General features: G+C 41.5%; 1 protein-coding gene across 2 annotated transcripts; it reads right to left on the reverse strand.

Annotated features, from left to right (window-relative positions):
* Nucleotides 1-1,596: 1,596 nt before the first annotated feature.
* LOC308328728 (nerve growth factor-like) lies at nt 1,597-16,342 on the reverse strand. 2 transcript variants are annotated; one of them, XM_080782833.1, is made up of 3 exons: nt 16,227-16,342; nt 4,224-4,376; nt 1,597-2,300 (listed from the first exon to the last, which is right to left on the reverse strand). In XM_080782833.1, exon 3 carries the CDS (start codon nt 2,287-2,289, stop codon nt 1,660-1,662), a length of 630 nt encoding a protein of 209 aa, XP_080638959.1. In that variant the 5' UTR covers nt 2,290-2,300; nt 4,224-4,376; nt 16,227-16,342; the 3' UTR covers nt 1,597-1,659. The 2 variants fall into 2 exon arrangements, with proteins under 2 accessions (XP_080638959.1, XP_080638958.1); XM_080782832.1 differs by having other exon boundaries at nt 4,224-4,393; nt 16,227-16,317.
* Nucleotides 16,343-18,850: the final 2,508 nt, after the last annotated feature.

An 18,850-nucleotide genomic window follows, 5' to 3' on the forward strand; every position in this document is an offset into this window, starting at 1 on the left:
CATAGTTGCTTTGTTTTTTTAAACAAACACACCAAGCAGAAAACATGAGCCGGTTTCATTTCTTTCAAACTTAGCAAAAAACACATCAACCAGTGTCTGTCATATTGATATTCTGTCTTGTAGCAATCTGAGAACCCATCGCCAAAAAGAACAGTGCGCTCTTTTCCTTTGAAAAGAGAGACTATAGTCTTGTAGTGATGCACTAATTACCATTGGCAAAATGAGCTCCATACTAAACCTCATACAGTAGTGCTTTCAAATTTGAGAAATGTATAATGGGGCTCAATGGCAGCTCTATGGCACGACAAAAAGTCACTTTCACCTAGAAACTCCATTCACACTATTTATAATTCAGCTTACTGTGGGCACACATGCTGGAACTTTTTACTTTGAAATGTTTTGTAGTTTCTGAGTTATTTAACGTAAATGCCCAATGCATTCTCAATGGCAATAGGACAAACTTTGGCATGCTATTAGTCCTACATACTTACACCTAGAAACCCCATTCCAACCTATTTAGGTTCATCTTACGGTGGACATGTTTGCCTGAAAAGGAATCTTTGAAATGTTTCATAGTTTTAGAAATATACAGTATGTGTACTTCAGTGTTTAATTAATAAATAACAATATCAGCAATGACAACAGATTAACAAAAGTTCTGTTCATGTCAGACCTGGGTCAATTAGTATTTCACAAAAAATATGGTTTGTCTAATTCTATGTCACAAAGGTGGTGCTTGCTACACAATAGTCTTTCTGTGTAACCTTTTCAATTAAACAAAAGTTATATAATCTTTCTCTATATATAGTATATTCTTCACAATATTCACAACATTCCACAATGTGTTTTTTGACAACTTCTCTCTCAACATTATTTCAGTCTTGAGTGTCTGCCCCGGAAACAATCATGCCAAAATGAAAATGTCTTGAATGCACTGAAAATGTATTTATTTATGCATTTGTAATGTATATGTAAGTTAAAATATGTAAGTACCATTTCTGGCATTCTTAAATACCTATCTCACTGCTATGACCCTAAAGAAAGCATTTGTTTTGGAGCAGTAAGTGATTCTGGGATTCGCAGTAACAGCAGACAACGCAGCAACCAGAGGTGTCGCCAGAAAGACTACTAAAGTTACAGAGTGGAACTTTACACTAGAAGGCATTTGAAAACAAATCTAGCAGATTAAGATGAAGCTGATACTGTACTGATCTGGGCACTGTTCCTACACGTGAATTGAAACGAGCACTAAGCATTATTTGATAATACCTTTTCAACCCAGGTCTGGTTTACGCACACATGCATTCCTGATATCTTGACATATAGAAATAATTTACTTTGTGCAGAGGATGAATAATAGGCATTGGTGGTAAAAGTTGTGTGGGGGTGCATTTGTGAATATGCACCTGTATAGGTCTGAGTTTGTGTATGTGAATCTGAGTGTGTGCATCTGTGTGTGTATGTTTGTATAGGTGTACATGTACTTGTGTGAGTCGGTGTGTGTGTGTGTGTGTGTGTGTGTGTGTGTGTGTGTGTGTGTGTGTGTGTGTGTGTGTGTGTGTGTGTGTGTGTGCGTGCGTGTGTGCGTGTGTGTGTGTGTGTGTGTGATCATGATGCATGATAACAGAGAGTCTTACTCTTTGGCGTGCACACAATCAGTCACTGCCGCCATGACTTGCGGCTGAGCACGCACACACAGGCCACATTGATGCGTATGAGCCTCCACGCCACGAGGTTCTTAAACGTGGTCAGTGCCCGTACGAACGTGTGCGAGTCGGTGCAGTAGGAGTTCCAGTGCCTCCCGTCGATGCCCAGACAGGCCGAGCCGCCCGTCCTGCTGCTGCCGCCGCTGTGACACGTCGTCTCAAAGAAGTACTGTTTCTTGTTGACATTGTTGATGTTCACGTCCGGCAGCACCGTCACTTCATTCCCCGAGATGTCCGTGGCCTTGGTCTTGTTGCCGACCCAGTTGCTGATGCTGTCGCACACCGAGTACACCCCTCTGTGTTGCGGCTGTCCCGCCCGCCGACGGGCCCTGCTGCCGCCGCCGGACACCCGGCTCCCCCCTGCAGTGGGCTCCGTGTCAGGGGCCTGGGCGCTGAAGAGCACCCGGGGTGAGCGGTAGCGACGCTTGGTGAAGAGTTTGGGGTCCACTGTGGGCACGGAGGCGGGGGTCCGAACAGGGTCCTGCTGCTGCCGTCCTGTGGTAGAGGGGCAGGAGTCTCCTCCAATAGTGGCCACAGCTTGGGCACTGACGAAGAGGAGCAGGACCAGCATAGACGACCTCATGGGCACTCAACCTGGTACAGGCAACAGAAAAAACACACAGTGGGCAAATTACACGTGAAATATCAGCTCATTATATATAGTGATATTAATTTAGTACTGTACATTAATGCTAGTGACAGACGTTGAGGTATGAAACAGGTAGATGACAACTTTTGTTATTGTCCGACGTTATTACTAGAGCCATATGTCAAATCGACCTTCATCTGGTAGGCCTAAAATTACAGTATGATCACTGGGAATTATTTTGGGTATAGTTCTTATTCCAGTTGTGGTTTCCTGCCTGATGACTACAAACCAGTGACTACAACATGACGTAAGTTACCGTCCGCTCCCGACCGGATGATCGGATCACACAGCGATTTAGTAACACAGGCTTTGCTCCGAGGTGGAAAGCCTGGTGACGCGAGTTTACATGGTATTGGGTACACACACTCACACCACGCATGAGTCACGCGCACACACGTACACAGAGATTAGATAATATACCAACCTTATCATATACTATACTAAACGCATTGCTAAAGGATGAAGCCGTGTAACAATGTACAGTAATTGTTTGTTTAGGGCTGTTTGCGGCGCTGCATGGTTGGTGTTACTTAAAATGATTGCTGCCAACTAGCAGCTCTGTGAGACAAATACAATAAAGATTTATACTTTGCTTGATCCTTTTCATCCATGCAGCACTTCAGTTTCATCCCTGGATTACGATGAGTGATGCTGTTGTGACAGTGGACTCAGAAATGATAGCATTGTCTTTTCTTCACATTATGAAGACTCGGCAGCACATTAGCACCAGCTGTTAGCTGTTTTACTGGCTTATAAGGAAACAACATCTCAAAATGGTCTCAAAGCAGAACAAACAAATGTTAGACACATGTTGTGGCACTGCAACTATGTTACATGTTTACGATCTTATGTAAGGTTTATTATATGGTATGTTCAACATGTGGAACCATTGTAAATACTGAGGTGGGGGTTGGGGGTGGTGTGGGTTACTTAAGGCACCTAATAATGTTGTTACAGTAACTTACAGGTTGCCATAATGCTATAAAGTGGATGCTCTTAATTCTGTATGGTTAGGGTTAACTTCCTGTCAAACTTTAATATTGTCCTGTATTTCTATGTTCTGTAAAGAATACAACCTCTCTATGAATGGCACTGCACAGCAACATATGAGTAAAATGCACCTTTGTAACCTGTAAAGATTGGTTATTAACACAGTTGTTTGTTAAAATAACTGTTCAATATTTCCATATATTCTCGTGTTTGTTCAGAAACACTGACTGGTCAGTATCATATCAGTGCAAACGTAAATAACAGTATACGCACATCAATCTGGGTGCTGGCCCAAAAATGCTAACATTGAGAAAAATAGACCCTGCACTGCAGTCCAGCTACACTTCTTCAGGTCAATTTTTGATTGAAACTGACCTGAAGAAGATCCCTAGACTAGAGGGTCGACTCGAAACATTGTCAAGTTTGCTCCTGTCTGTAGCTGGAGTGTAACCTCTATTGTTCTCAACAGTATCATGTTCGTACCGGTATGTCTTAGTATCTTAGTGGTTGCCACCATTGGTGTGTGAATGTGGGAAGTGAGGACGCTGGCGTTGACTGTTCAGCTCCCAATGTATGAATGAATGGACCACTGTAAAGCGCTTTGAGTATAGAAAAGCACAATAAAAATGCAATCCATTATTATTATTATTATTATTATTATTAATGGTTAGTATCATGTTAGTATGATGTCAGTATCATGGTCAACATCATGGTCAGTATCAATATATTGTTTTTTACCAAATAATATAACTTACACCAACTTGAAAGTTCATTGAATCTCATATAGCTCATAACAATTATTAAAGCTGGTCATGTCAGTTATACAAAATCAGTATCAGGACTACACTCTGGTGTGAATTCATTGATTGGCCTCATACCTATATACAGTGTTTCCACATGAACCGTGGCCCCTTTCTGGCAGGGTCCTAGGGTATGTGCTCAGAACACATTGTGTTCCAGAATCGTGGTATTTGGCCTGGTGGTGCCGGCCCCCATTCAACACAGCTCTGCTCTGCTCTGCTCTCCGCTGCCTTGGCGTTCCCCTGTCCTGTTGAGAGACAGGTTGAGAGAGTGTCTGAGACGTCTCATCATAAAACCCACTGTAAACACACACACACACACACACACACACACACACACACACACACACACACACACACACACACACACACACACACACTGATCAGTGCTGGGGAAAGGACTCAAATGTTTCACTTAAGTAAAAAGTATCAATACTGCAATGTAGAAATACCCTGTTACAAGTAAAAGCCCGGAATTTTAAATGTACTTGACTGAGTAAAAGGGACATCAAAATGTACTTATTAAAGTACCAAAAGTAAAAGTAGCCTACTCATTGTGCAGAATGTCCCATTTCACAAGTTTTCAAATTTATGAAAATGCTGACATGCTCTACATGCTGACAATGTGCGACTAGATCGACTATTCTCAAATGGCCGAAATGTAGGGCTGAAGTGATTAACAGTGTTGTCAAGAAACTTAAGTATTAAACTAGTTACTATGCAAAGTATAAGACTTTTTGGCACAAAATATGCAATTACTGGGGTTGAGGGAAAAAAAGTAAAATAAGTAAAGTAATAAGTAACTAACTAGCTCAAAATTGTACTTAAGTAAATGTACTGAGATTGATAGAGTTGGGACAGTTTGTGTTTTTGGGTCCAGTGCACGTGATGCATGCCTGACATACAGAGATGACATGGACCGGAGGTTTAAGGAGTGGAAACATTCTCTGGATCTTGCTGTGATATCTCCGCAGTAAAATGCAGATATAAATATGACAGCCTTATGAAATCTTACACACTCTTCTACCTACCCTGCAGGCACCTTGTAAGGCAGATACTGTGTATGCAACTATCCATTCATAAAGATTGATTTCGCAAGAACGTTAAGAGATGTGGGACTAGGAGCACACACACACCCATTTCCTTTACCGAATAGTTCAGGGCACAAACAATAGTTGGAGGAGGTAGAGGAGTGTGAGGTGGTCTCTGGCTGTCATGGGTCTTGAACCTGTACGTGACCTTCACAATTACAGGAAAGGCTCTTCACGATTTAGGCCACCCTGACTCTGTTACGATTTGTGCTTTGTCTAAGCTCTCCTATGTATAGCAGTGTTAGTGAGACAGTGTGTGTGTGTGTGTGTTAGTTCATTATTTAATCGATACATACAAAGATGAATAGAAATACAATACAGCGCAAAATAAAAGCACAGGTGATCAAATGAATCAAGTCCAACTGGCATGCAAAAATGTCTTGTCAAATGTACTGTATCTGTCTGCATGTTTTATTGAGGGCCATTTGTTAATCTGTCATCACGACAGAGCTAAGACTTCCTACAGTTTATGAAGCCTCTGGTTTCTCAATCACAACTAAACCAGAGAGGCAACAGCGAGACAGACGGGCAGCTGTTTGGCCTTGAGGGGCTTACTAATAACCCAATGAGTGTTGGTTCAGTCCCTGGCATCGACAGCATGTTCCCGGTAGGAATTAGCCACTGTAAATTGGTAAATGTTCTGTGTCCATGAACGCAGCCCAAACCTGTGCAAGGGATGTTAGATTTCAGTTGATCCATATACAGTTAATAACCTCCATAATTATGTTATTTTGAATAAAAAAACACTGGGTTTGATTGATCGATTGAATAGTTTATTACTTAGACAGAATGTATAAACAGCAACAGAGTACAGTCAAACACGAGCTCAGTCCAAAAGGGATAGCACCACCAAAGTCTTGTTTCCATTTAGGCCCTATATGTAATCAACTTAACTTTTGTTGTTTTTAAATGTGCATGCCTTAAAAAATACATGTGACTTGACTTGTGAATATAGTACAGGCTCTCTGTGTAGCAAGAACCAAAAAAATACAAAATAGTTTACAATACAAATAGTTTGCCAAGGTAAATGCAACAGTAAGTTAATCTTATAACATTTCTTGCCAAAGGAAAGTGGGAAAGCAAAAACCACCATGCCCACCAAAACCCAATGACATCAATTGAACACCAGCCAATAATGCATTTTCATGATTATAATTTATAGGTTGGCAAAGTAACACTGTAGACTTTTCACAACGTGTGATACTCTGAGCCTGCCAGGGCTTTCTACCAGGTTTGTGGCGAAAGCAGACAAAACATTTCTTCTCCTGTCACTGATTAACTGAATCAGCAATGCCAGTCATTTATTTGGTCTGTTGGTCCTGAATAGGAAGGCCACCCACAACCACTGACCTACAACTCATTAGCTCTAATGGAGTCAGTTTAATGAAGCTCGTCTGGGTTGACTGACAAGCGACACAGAGACGTGCACACGATCCACAGTCTGCAGACCAGGAACAATCTGCACCCCCTAGAAAATAGCCCCTCTGGTTTCATTCATATGGTAAAAGTCACACAGACCTCGTGGTAACCTGAGACAGTCGGGGCCAGCTTTCATTCAAAGAGGAAGGGAGCTGTGGGTGACTTTATCTGAGGGTCACCGATGGGCTTTGAATGACACGTTGCATTTCTGTGGGCAGTCATGCAAAACTGCTCACCGGGATGAAGCGTAGCTGTGCGCTGGAGGCCTTTCAGCCTTCACACTCACACAGCAGGTCAAATGAATGGCAGCCCTGTAGAAGGTAAGGGGTACAGTTAGTATAAACATTGGTGGTTGGTATAGTATTGCCGTTGCATTTTAGCGAATTTGGTGCTCCTCTTTGCTCCTGAGGTCCTCCTCAGCAGCAATTTGTGGCCTGCATGGCCGAGCTCCTTCCATCTTTTATTTGCGAGCATTGCAATATTTGCCACCCAGTCCAATCGAATACACAAACAGAATCTGTGTGACATGTGAACAACCATGCATTATGTAGCACCTTTACGGCATGCAATAGATGAGCTGAGAAGGAAAAACACACAACTCATCCTCTGCCTGGTTTCATGAGTTAACGGTACGTACTGCCATAGAAGTTTATGCAGTATTACTCCATTCTGAGGCTTCAATGTTGGTTGGTCAGCCACAAAGAATACGTACCACTGCAAAATGTGGAGTTTCAGGATAAACTAAAGAAATATGAAACAAAGCAAAGGGGGGAAACAAGCTGGTGGATTACACACCCATCCCTCAAACAGACCACATATTATTAAAATGGCGTCAGGGCACCCAACATTTTGTATTTTGGTAAACTTGTCATGCCATGTTGACATATTCACATACTTCTCTGTTCCCGCTGTCAATACACCATAAAAGAGTTAGATTGAATAACTGCTGACACTCAGCCATAACAGAAAGTCTGGAAGTGGGTTGGCTTCACCATACATGCACGCAGGTGGTCTGTGTTTGTATCTATCTTATGTATACTACAGAACGTACTTTTTGTTGAAAACACTCTCAATTCCATTTACACAGCTATAACTATACTTGTCCATGGTCCAATGTAAGAAGGTGACTGCTGGTTCATTTCTAATTTCTCTTCTATTGATACTCCCACTGGGGGAACTGTGTTCTCTCTCAGAATACAGATCCTTGTGTCAGGCCCGGTTCAGTGTATTTGTGTTGGAGTGTGCTCTTTGTTTGACAAAGAGCACACACACACACACACACACACACACACACACACACACACACACACACACACACACACACACACACACACACACACACACACACACACACACACACACACACACACACACACACACACACACACACATGCGCACGCTCGTGCACACGCACACACGCGCACGCTCACACAAATACATGATCGTTGTTCAAATAGATTCTTAGTTCTTACACATATGAATTTCCTTTTTACACACGCACGCACATACGCACGCACAGAGCAGCAGCTGACACATCGGTCCAGAGTAATGAATTGGTGTGAGAGATAGCCTGTCACAGGCACATTATTATCACACCTCATTCCTAACAGTTAGTGTGCCATTTAGCCATTTAAACCAGTACAGTACTTGTTAAGTGGCAGAGTCTGGGAGAAACGTCACAGTGTAATGAATGTGACAACCACAAGCCTTGGGTTCAGGGGGAGGTCAGTGAACAGTGTCAATCAAAATCCATTCTCAAATTGGTTTGTAGAAAGAGCCAAAGGGTAATAATGATAAGTGGTTTTTATGTAGCATTTTACCGTAACCATAACTGTTTTATATGTAATTGTTTTCTTTAGAACCAATTACCTACAAGAATGCTAAACCTTTCCACCATCTGCCAAACCATCAACGCTCATTATAGCCTTGTTGTCATTTAACAATTTATGCCCTATATACTTAGGTGACCGGGGTTAACCAGGGTCTAGGGGCTATATCTTGCGCCACCCCTTAACCCTTATCCCTAAACGAATTTGCCTATGTGTCCTATGTGTTGTTCGCCTCAGAATAGGAAAGTTAGGATTCATCTGCTTATGAGGCCATGAGAAAGTACAGTAGCATACCACCATCTTATGTTACAATTGAGACAGGCAGAAGCGCACAAAATGTGCGCCAGATCAGGTCGCCAAGTCATAGACTGTGACGTATGCGGAGGATGCAGAAGTGCTGTTTACTCACTTCACTCACTTCAACCACTTCACTCACTTCAACCCAGCTTTTGCTTCTGAAATCCGCCATTATTAACTCTGTCCGTCTAATACATATTTCACTTCAGAAGCGTTAATATTGTAACGACGATGCATAACATCAGAAATTAGCCCGGAACGTCCGCGTTCTGTTCAATCAGGGCATATGCATGCAGCCTATACATTCTGAGAAATAAGGGTTTTCAAACGGCGCAGAAACAGGTGGACGGCTGTGTTTCCGATTGGCCGATCACGTGACACGCGCATCGACACAGTGCAAGGCATGTTGGGTTGCAGGTGCATGATGGGAAGCCTTTTATATATTTTTATTTTATTTTATTTAAATAAAAAATACGCTTGGCGCACTGTGGGTGAACCTCTAGTTGCTTACAACTACATGTGCAACATGTGATTAAATATTCTAACTTTCTGAGCAGTTAATGAGGCACTGGAGATCAAAGCTGTTCAATTTGACGTGAGGTTTAACTTGTTACTACTTTGTTACCACAAACTCAGTATGAAAACAATTAAATGTTGCAAAATATGGGGGTCTAATTACATCTTTTTACACAAATTACCTAATTGAAGACATTGAGACTGTTTACACAATGCATTTCAAGTAAATATGATAATTTCTCTACTTTGCGATATTCAAGGACATTGTAACTTTAGGGTTTGTAAGGGTTCCACTTGCCCCAGCTTGTACAGGAGTTATAGAGACATTTTAATGCCCTCATTTTGTCTTTTGGCATCTGGTCAAAGGCTGCATATTGGTAAATAATAGCAGGCAATTTCTGTGTGGAGTTTGCATGTTCTCCCCGTGTCCCCTAGGGTAGGTACCCTCACAAAAACATGCAGTAATCCTGGTCTCTAAACTGCCTCCCCCTGGCCAGCCGGGGCGCCTGATGGAGGGGAAAGGAACTGGTTGGAATAACGTGTTCCTTCCACGCGCTACGTCCAACCAGGGAAACTCCCCCCTGTCAGGTGTAAAGGAGCAACTTGGACACTCAAGCATGAAGGAAGCATGAGTTAAGTCCGTTGCTCTCCCCAGGTTGGCGGAGGGTGTGTAGAGCCCAGGATCACATTAGATGATTGACACAGGGGTGAAAAATGGGTTACAAAATCGTGGGATAAAAAATATATTAAAAAAATAATAGCAGACAATTGAAGCACACAGCTGTCATGTTGCATCTAGTTATAGGAAGGAAGTTTCTCTTATTGGACGATGTTGGGAATCAAAAACAGTGCATGACCTCTGGTTAAGAGACTGGGGCTCTGCCCAGAAAAAAGATTTGAGGCAGATGTGTGAGTCTGTCTGGCAATGAGAGCTATAAACCAGACCGGGTCCAGGCAAAAGCCAATTCAAGCCAGAGACTACATCAGAGAGGACAAATCTATCAGTGGTAGACCTTTTCTGTTATTGCTGTTGGTCCAGGAAACAGACTGGAGTCTTTACCTTTGAGGTGGGTTATCCCCTACAGCTACACTACAGAATGTTGCTGGTGCCAGAGATTGAATTTATTGAAATACAGTATCACTGTCCATTGTTGCAACATCATGAACACCATGCAAGCTCATTGTTTATGCTCTTCTTAACATTGAACACAATCCTTTCAGAGATGTCTCCTCAAGACAGAATTAAATTATGTGGGTTTTGTTGGATGCAGCTTGGACTCATGATAACACAACACTATGCAACTTCTTCTCGACCAGAAAGATTTACAGCTTGAGCGACGGTCAGCGAGTGTGCATATGTATAGGACAAACATCCAAATTCTGTGACTTCTTTGTGACACCAAATCCAATACGTTTCCATTTCTAAACAAATTTTAAAATGAAACTGATCTCCCCAGTGTTATTCAGAAATAATGTCCGTCCATACATGCCTGAAAATGCATTTCATATTTGACATTTAACATCCATTTGACAATGTTCACGAAACAGTACTCATATAGTCACACAACACTTCATTCAAAGAATATTTGTCATAACTTTCTGTTTATGTATTCTGTGGATTGGTCAGGTCGGGATTAGGTGAACTAGTTAGGCAACAAGTTGACCATCATAATCTTACTTGATTTGATTATTGGTTAATTTATTTAGAGGGTATTGGAGATGCTGAGCTCCTTTAGAAGATCCAAACAACTAAATAACCTTTAGTGACCTGTAACATAGGGGAAACGTCCTTGGTCTTAACGTTGTTGCTTGAAAAATGATCACTCAATTATTTTGGTTTAACCTCAAGCAAAGGTTAAAGAAGTTTAATTTGCCATTGATGGCTGTGTTTGATATTTGAGCTGTGAGGAAACACAGTTGACCTGGGTGCACATTTTCACTAAACACATCTGAATTGCTGGAGTGCCACCGAAGATCTCCAATGTAGTTAAATAAATTCCCAACTACGGGTTTGCGATCCATTTTTCATTGCCTGGTGGTCCACTCTGAACTGGAGCGGAATGTCAGTTTTGTGGACTATTGGTCTGGTGACCTTGAATCAACCGCATACACTATCATCCATGACATCAGTTATCACGTTGATATTGTTGGACCAATTGGTCCTGAGAGACCCAGAGCAGACTATATGCTGAGTGATTTTCGTTTCAGGTCTATTGCCAATTCAATCATTGGAGGACAATATACTGCATCAGTAGAAGATGCCAGATCAAATATAACTTGGACCGAGAAGAGAACAGCCCTTTTGATTTATCTTTTCATCCAGGGAAATCCTTTTCAACCACCCATGGCAGGTGAACTTTGTTCATGATTGCAGCACAGTAAAATAATGAGGAAAATTCTTAAATATCCAACCATACGTTATATACCTGAAATTTGGCCATTCAGTTGTGTACTGCAAGACTCGAAGTTTTGCAACTTTTTGCTGAAATTATAGAGACTGTGTTTACACCCGTGTTTGTGTTTCTGTGTCTCTTGCAGCATTACTTACAAGACAAAGGGCCAGCTCACATGTAGGTTTATGACCACGGTGTCAGTTAGAAAACATTATTTATCTTACAGTATCTGGAACCATACTTGTGGGACATGTTAATGGTCCCTGTGCTGTTTCAAGAGATAGTTATGAGGTGGAAGCACGCATGCCACAGGATATTCACACCCAATACCGGCATGCTGCAAAGGGCCCTTGAGTCTGCTTATTATTGCTGTACAGTGAATACATCACAATGCTTTATCAAAAAATGTCCGTGTCCCTGTTAGCCTTCTTCTGCATTTCTAAATATTATTGCTATCATTTTCATTCAGAGAAATTTATATTTTGATTTGTATCTTAAATAAACTATGAAACGAATAATAAATCCTCTGAGCTTCAGGAACATTCTATCTCAGGATTAATCCATCCATAATGAAGTGTTTTAAATGGCATGGCTTTACTGTTAGCTTTTAGCTAAATGGAGGAGGGTCAATTATAGGTGATTAATGAAAGTGTCATTTCTTCCCACACTAAACATGTGTGGCCCGAGAGCAATTCCGACTCTTTGTGCTGAAGAGGCACTTCAAATAAATTGTGTCCCATTGAGTTGCTGCTGGGGTATTGGCCAAGTAGGTTATATCACCCAAATGTGTCTTCTGAAAGAATATATAAGATTTGTGCCGCATTTTCACGATTTTTCTAAAAATAGCAGACCTACAAGCTCGTAGCGCGCCACTCGGTGGCGCGCTATGAGCTTGTAGATCTGCTATTTTTCAATAGCTAAAGTATAACATAATGCTTAGTTAAAACACCAAAAGGGGTTCCCGCCCAAAATGGGTTAACCCATCCTAACTATTAGGAGCGCGGTGAGCAACTATTGAACAGTGCCTGGGGAGTGGTTCAGGTTTACTCCTTGCTCGAGGCTCAAGGACAGTTGACAGCCAGGAAGAGCTGGGGATCGAACCAGTCCAGTTCCTAACCACTGCCACTCTACCTCCTGAGCCACTTCAGTAGAGAATGGCAGCAGAAAATAATCACAAGCACAGGCCTGTCTTGCAAATGAGTCGACTACTCGTCTCCACACAGATGTTCACATTTACATTATGCCTGTGGCACTGTATACAAATGTCCACAGTTTGGCTAAATATTGAAATAGGATCCAAACCTTTGACAACCTGCATGGATCTACCGATGTGGTACTGAAGAGGGGACTTGCATGTAAAATAAATGCCTGCTCACGCAAATTATATTGAATAATGTTCTTTGCTTATTTTGCCAGGTTATATTTTCACAGTGGTTTGTTGCCATTATTTTCATACTGTGCAGTTGTGCTGATTGCATTTCATATCTATCTTTTAACTTTGTGGTAATTTAGTCATCTTAGTAATAAGTCACAAGGTTCATGGCAGCCAAATACGATTCTCTCCACAGAGACTTTGACATAATTTTGTTTTGCGTCACAGAGGTGGGGCTAAGTATCCCATCCAAGCCAATTGTTTTTCAATCACCAGAAGGCCAAATCTAAACATTTGGTTTTTGTAGCGTGTCATGATGTTATTCATACTGAATTCTGCATATATCTGGCTGGTCTCTCATCTATACTGGAAAGGCGAAATAATGTGCTTTCCCTATAGCCACAGCCACACCAACAATCAGTTACTGTAGGTGTAAACCTGAATTGGCCTGTGTTGATATAGCCCACCCCATGTTTGTCCAAAGATCTGACCTATAGTAGACAATCCACCTGTGGAACATATTTCTTGGCATGAAGAGCAAACAGCTGGGCTGGATAAAAGTTCTGTGTGTGTACAAATCAACATCGTACGCCAGACTATGAGAGCCAGAGATTATGACAACAGCAGGAAAGCTAAAAGAAGATGAACACACTGTCAATTGCTCATCATTTACAATTTATTCTATACTAAATCAAGATTGGATAAGAAATCACATGCCGGTTAAAATCAGAATAACATGTCACCTGAAACGATTTAAATGGAAAATAGATTTGAATGATAGAAGATAAAGAAAGCCCAGTACGTACACTAAAATTGTTTCCTGAAGTTTCCTTTAGTCAGTATACATACAGTAGGACCTGAGGTTCTTTTCCATCTCCCTTAATAGTACATAAAGTGTACGGAGGAACACACAATTCTTCCCAGTTCCGCTCTCCATTGAACAGCCCAATGACACGAATGCAGCAACTGTTGCACTTGGGGTTGCCGTTCACGAACCATGGGCAAATTTAATGAAAAGCCCGACCAAACCGGATGCAAGTACCGTGGACGATTCAAACTCATCTCACAAAGATTCTTATTTGCATTAGAATTTCAAACACATCCTATAGAAGTCTAATATTTACGATGGCTGAATGCTAGGTATTGTGCTGTATGCAGAGAGCATTTGCAGAATCCACAATCCTACAATGGTATTTAAATATCAAAACTAAGTATCAGTCCTCCTCAATATGGATCAAATTATGCTGGAGTAGTCACAAATGTGCCAATGTTGGGATTCTACAAACGTCTGGCAGTCAACGAAATGCTTGTTTATTTTTGTTGGAGCACATCTTGCTCCCGCTTTGGTGTGTGTGTGTGTGTGTGTGTGTGTGTGTGTGTGGGGTTGAAGTAAAAAAACTGTTCTGACACCTTTGTAGCTTAAGAGCTCAGAGCATGGGACCTGCTAGACATCCAGCGGAGGCATGAAGGGACCAATCGTTGTTATGTTAAGGATAACAAGACAAAGACACACAAGTATTCAAGTTCACACAGGTAGAATTTACGAGGTGTGTGTGGTGAAATCTATTTATGGATTTTAGCTGATGTTCCTCCGCTCATATAGAAATGTTTTCCCAAAAGCTCAAATGACTCAGTTAGCAATTATTCTTAATCTTATTATTATTATCCTCCGAGCCATTCCCAGCTGAGCCATGGCATGGTTCCTTACAGGCTTACTCAGAGATAAGTGTTTGACAGGTATAGTGCAGAACTAAACTTAAGGTGTAGGTATAGCAGGAAATAGTTTATAGGCCAGTCAATCTAAGCTAAAAAGGGGCGTGACCCAAAATAAATCGTTTTTTTATGATCCTTAGGGTCATCCAAATAACATTATTATTTTTTGGATCAGGGTAAATTCAGGGGTTGAACGTTGGGGTACCATTGAAAATCTATAAGGTGAAATTGAATTATGCTTTAAGTAGCATGATGCGACATGTCAAACTAGGGGTTACTCAGAAATCATAATAACATGTCACCTGAAACCTGAAAAGTAATCACCCTGTCACCCACATTTGTGCTGACCTCATCACATTTGTGAAGACGGCTATATGGCTGTTTTTAGCACAAGGAGTGTTTCTCAAAACTAATGCTTGCAATTGATTCAGAATCATGAATAACCCCTAGTTTGACATGTTGCATGCTACTTAAAGCATAATTCAAATTTGAATTTTTTGCCTTATGTAGGTTTCCAATGGTACCCCAACGTTCAACCCCTGAATTTACATGATATTTAATATGTTATTTCGATGACCCTAAGTATCATAAAAAACCTTGAACGATTACTATTGCAATTTGTGATTAGGGATTCCAAGTTTGAGCTTACTGGTGCGCACATCCCTGTGCTCATGGTGCAGGTAAAGACAAATAAAGTAAAGACACAGAAAAAGAGTCTTGCAGTATTTAAGTCACGTTTTTAGTTCATGAAATGTCATGGAATGTGAATAAGCTAATTATATTGGAAGTTTAATATCAAATATCTAAGTTCTAAATATCTCTGAACACTTTGATATGTTGTATATTGCATTACCGTTATATGGCTTTATCTGAATGTATCACCAAAACTACACAGTGAAATCCTCAGTGTTAATTACATAACATTTCTGCAATTTCATGAACACTGTGGATTTTACTGCACCTTAACCAAATGTGTCTATTCCTCCTGGGACGAGTCTCCTCTGGCACAGCCTGAGAGAGAGAGAGGGGGAACAATGTACTGTAGGCTGTATTGTAACCTAATGAGCCAGAAGCAGTCCAGCAGCCAGTGGGGAGACAGCTAGGGGAGATAGTTGGTTCTCAATCAGCTCTAGCCAAAGCCAATACGTTCTCATGAGGGTTTTAAAAGAAGACTTGTCGTGAAATGTGATATACAGTAGAAGAATACCGTGGTTATTGGACATAATGCTGAACAGCAAGCTTGCAATATCTGTGGAAAACTGCATCTGGGTCTGATCAGAAGTCAAGAGCAATTACAGTTTAGTTCATTCCTGCATTGTTCTCTGAAATGCATCATGCAAAAACATGTCAAAGTGTGGTTGTTCTTTATACAGTATAGGGACAAATTCATGTGGCTCCCTTGCTTTGCCAGATGAGAGCAGAATGAGTGAACCATGAGTAAAGTCACCTACCTCTCTGCAACAGTGCTCTCTTCTTCCCTCCACAGGAGTAAGAAATATTTGATATATATTCCAACTTTTATCCAAGTCCACAAGATGTGCTTGGGAAGGGAAGTCAGTAAGATCCCATTCGTTGTCATATATCCCACAGAGTGCGCTCAAAGTCTTGCACTTGTTTGGAAAATTGATTGGTCTGAAAGTAAGTGAGGAGAGTCCCAGGAGCTGTGGGCTCCCTCCATGCATGCTAGGGTGTACTGCAGGTCCTAGTGCCTGCCAACAATAGAGATGGAACATCATCTTAATCATGTGTTCCACTTTCCAGTAGCCTCACTATGTACAATTAGAGGGGGGGGTCCTGACTCTGCTTTTGATATCCCCACTCTAGTCACTAATTCATAAAATGTTTCATCCTTGCTTCTGATTGTAGTGTCGGCCCGATAAGCGGCTGGAAATGAGCACAGAGTCAGGAGGTAAAAAGCAGCCACACCGTGGTTTATTCCAAAAAGAAGGTTGACATCATGGGAAATGGCAGAATACAGGCAGCAAACAAATAGGGCATGTTGGTGTGCAGCTCCACCATGCCCTCTCACTGAATCTAACACTGAATTGGTGTGTGCTTCCTGGCAGCCTTTTATAGTCAGCTGAACCAATCAGTGCAGACTGTACCATTTCACCTGGTTAAACATGCCCCACTTTCCTGAACCCCACATAACCCACATCACATGAACCTATAAATCTATATCCCTACACCGGTAAGTACATATCAATGATGCCCACTATTGCAAGATAACCCACAAATCACATTATCATTAGCAGCTCCAATGCATCACTCAAACACCCCCATGGCTATTCCACTGTGGTCCAGTCCAGACCAATACATGGTGCTCTGGTAGCCTGGGACTCTTTTCCCTGAACACACTGGAACAGACAGAACAGAGCAGTCAGACTCATCTGTGGCTTCCGCGTGTGGTTAGGGTTAGGGTGTCGGACTATTGCGTGTTGGACTGTTAGTACATCGGACCAAAGATATGCACCCATTCATATCAGGTCCGGTTTGCTGATTGATTTTATTGCATTACATCAAAAGAACATACAAATTGCTGAAAGTTTCCATCCCTTCTTTCCCAGATGCATTTTTTTACAGACTAAGGTTTTGGCCTTATTATGGAATTGCATTTCAACAGCAGATGTTCATGAAATCACCCAATCTGAGCTATTCATTTCACACTATAGATTTGACGATTTGAAATATTTTGTTCATAAAAAACTAGAATATTAGAGCTAACAGTAGCTTGGACCATGTCAATCTTAGCTGTTGTGTTGTGAAGAACAATTCATTTTTGCTGTCATATAGCTCAAGAATATATTCATTCATTCATCCATTCATGACATTTCTCTATATGGACTTTGCCCAGGTGTTTGTATTTTTCTGCAAATGCTGGTCTGGAACTCATGTCCTGAAATTGCCTCACCTTTTGAACTGGCAAGATTGTCAACATGTATACTTTGTGGAGGTAGAGTTACTGGGTGCAGGGGTGTGATAAGCACCATGAGGCTGTGTGGAGATAGAGTTACTGGGTGCAGGGGTGTGATAAACACCATGAGGCTGTGCAAGTGAATAGTACTAATGTTACAAAAGCACTTTTGAGATTAGAGGTGAGCGAATTTAAACTAATCCAGGTGGTGAAAATGTATGGTGTTAATGTTTGGCTGCATGTGTGTGCGCGTGTGTGTGTGTGTGTGTGTGTGTGTGTGTGTGTGTGTGTGTGTGTGTGTGTGTGTGTGTGTGTGTGTGTGTGTGTGTGTGTGTGTGTGTGTGTGCGCGTGCCCATCCTCTTTCTCTCTACTCTTCCCGTTTCCCACAAGGTCATTGTATTGAAACTGTTCTCTGACTCTCTTGCCCTCTCCTCTTAAATAATGGAGGGAAAAAAGAAAAAGAAATCAGCATGTCTACCTTTATATCATGACCAGCCTCCAACATCTGGATCCAAATGAGACCATCTGGAAGTAAAATATGCTGACCATTCCACACAGGGGTTGACTGTGCTTTGATTATTATTACTCTGAACAAATTGCTGATTGTGATCTTTTTTTATCATAACTTGACAGCCTTTCTTTTGCACTTCACATTTTCCGCAGACTTGCAACTGTTTTACATACTGTATCTAGCAGGAACGGTAACGCACACCAAAGGTCATGGTGAGGCGCTGACCTTTGAGAACAGACTTAAAAAGGAAAAAAAAAGGTTTCACACTCTAGTGATTTATTTGATGAACGTTTCACCCTGTCCTCAGAATCAACAAATACATACAGTACTGTACCTAGCACTAATTTCCCACAACACTTTTTCAGGGGGAAAGTGTTGTGGGAAGGCCCCATAACTCACCATTTACAATTTAGGCATTTAACAGATACCCTAACAAAGAGCCACTTACTAAGCTTCTTTACAGCACCTGAAGGTTTTTGCGTGGTATCTGACCCCTTCAGAACCCTAACTGTGAGTGATCAAACTTCGGAATCCCCCCGAGAGACAAAGGCACACTTCAGAGGTGTCTTCCTGCTTTTGCACTGGGGAGGCTTGGGGATATGGAGGCCAACCGTCTGCTGTAAAAGCCATTTGGGGGAGCCTACTGGGC

Source organism: Protomyctophum bolini, assembly GCF_963924005.1.
Source record: "Protomyctophum bolini genome assembly, chromosome: 2".
NCBI lineage: Eukaryota > Metazoa > Chordata > Actinopteri > Myctophiformes > Myctophidae > Protomyctophum > Protomyctophum bolini.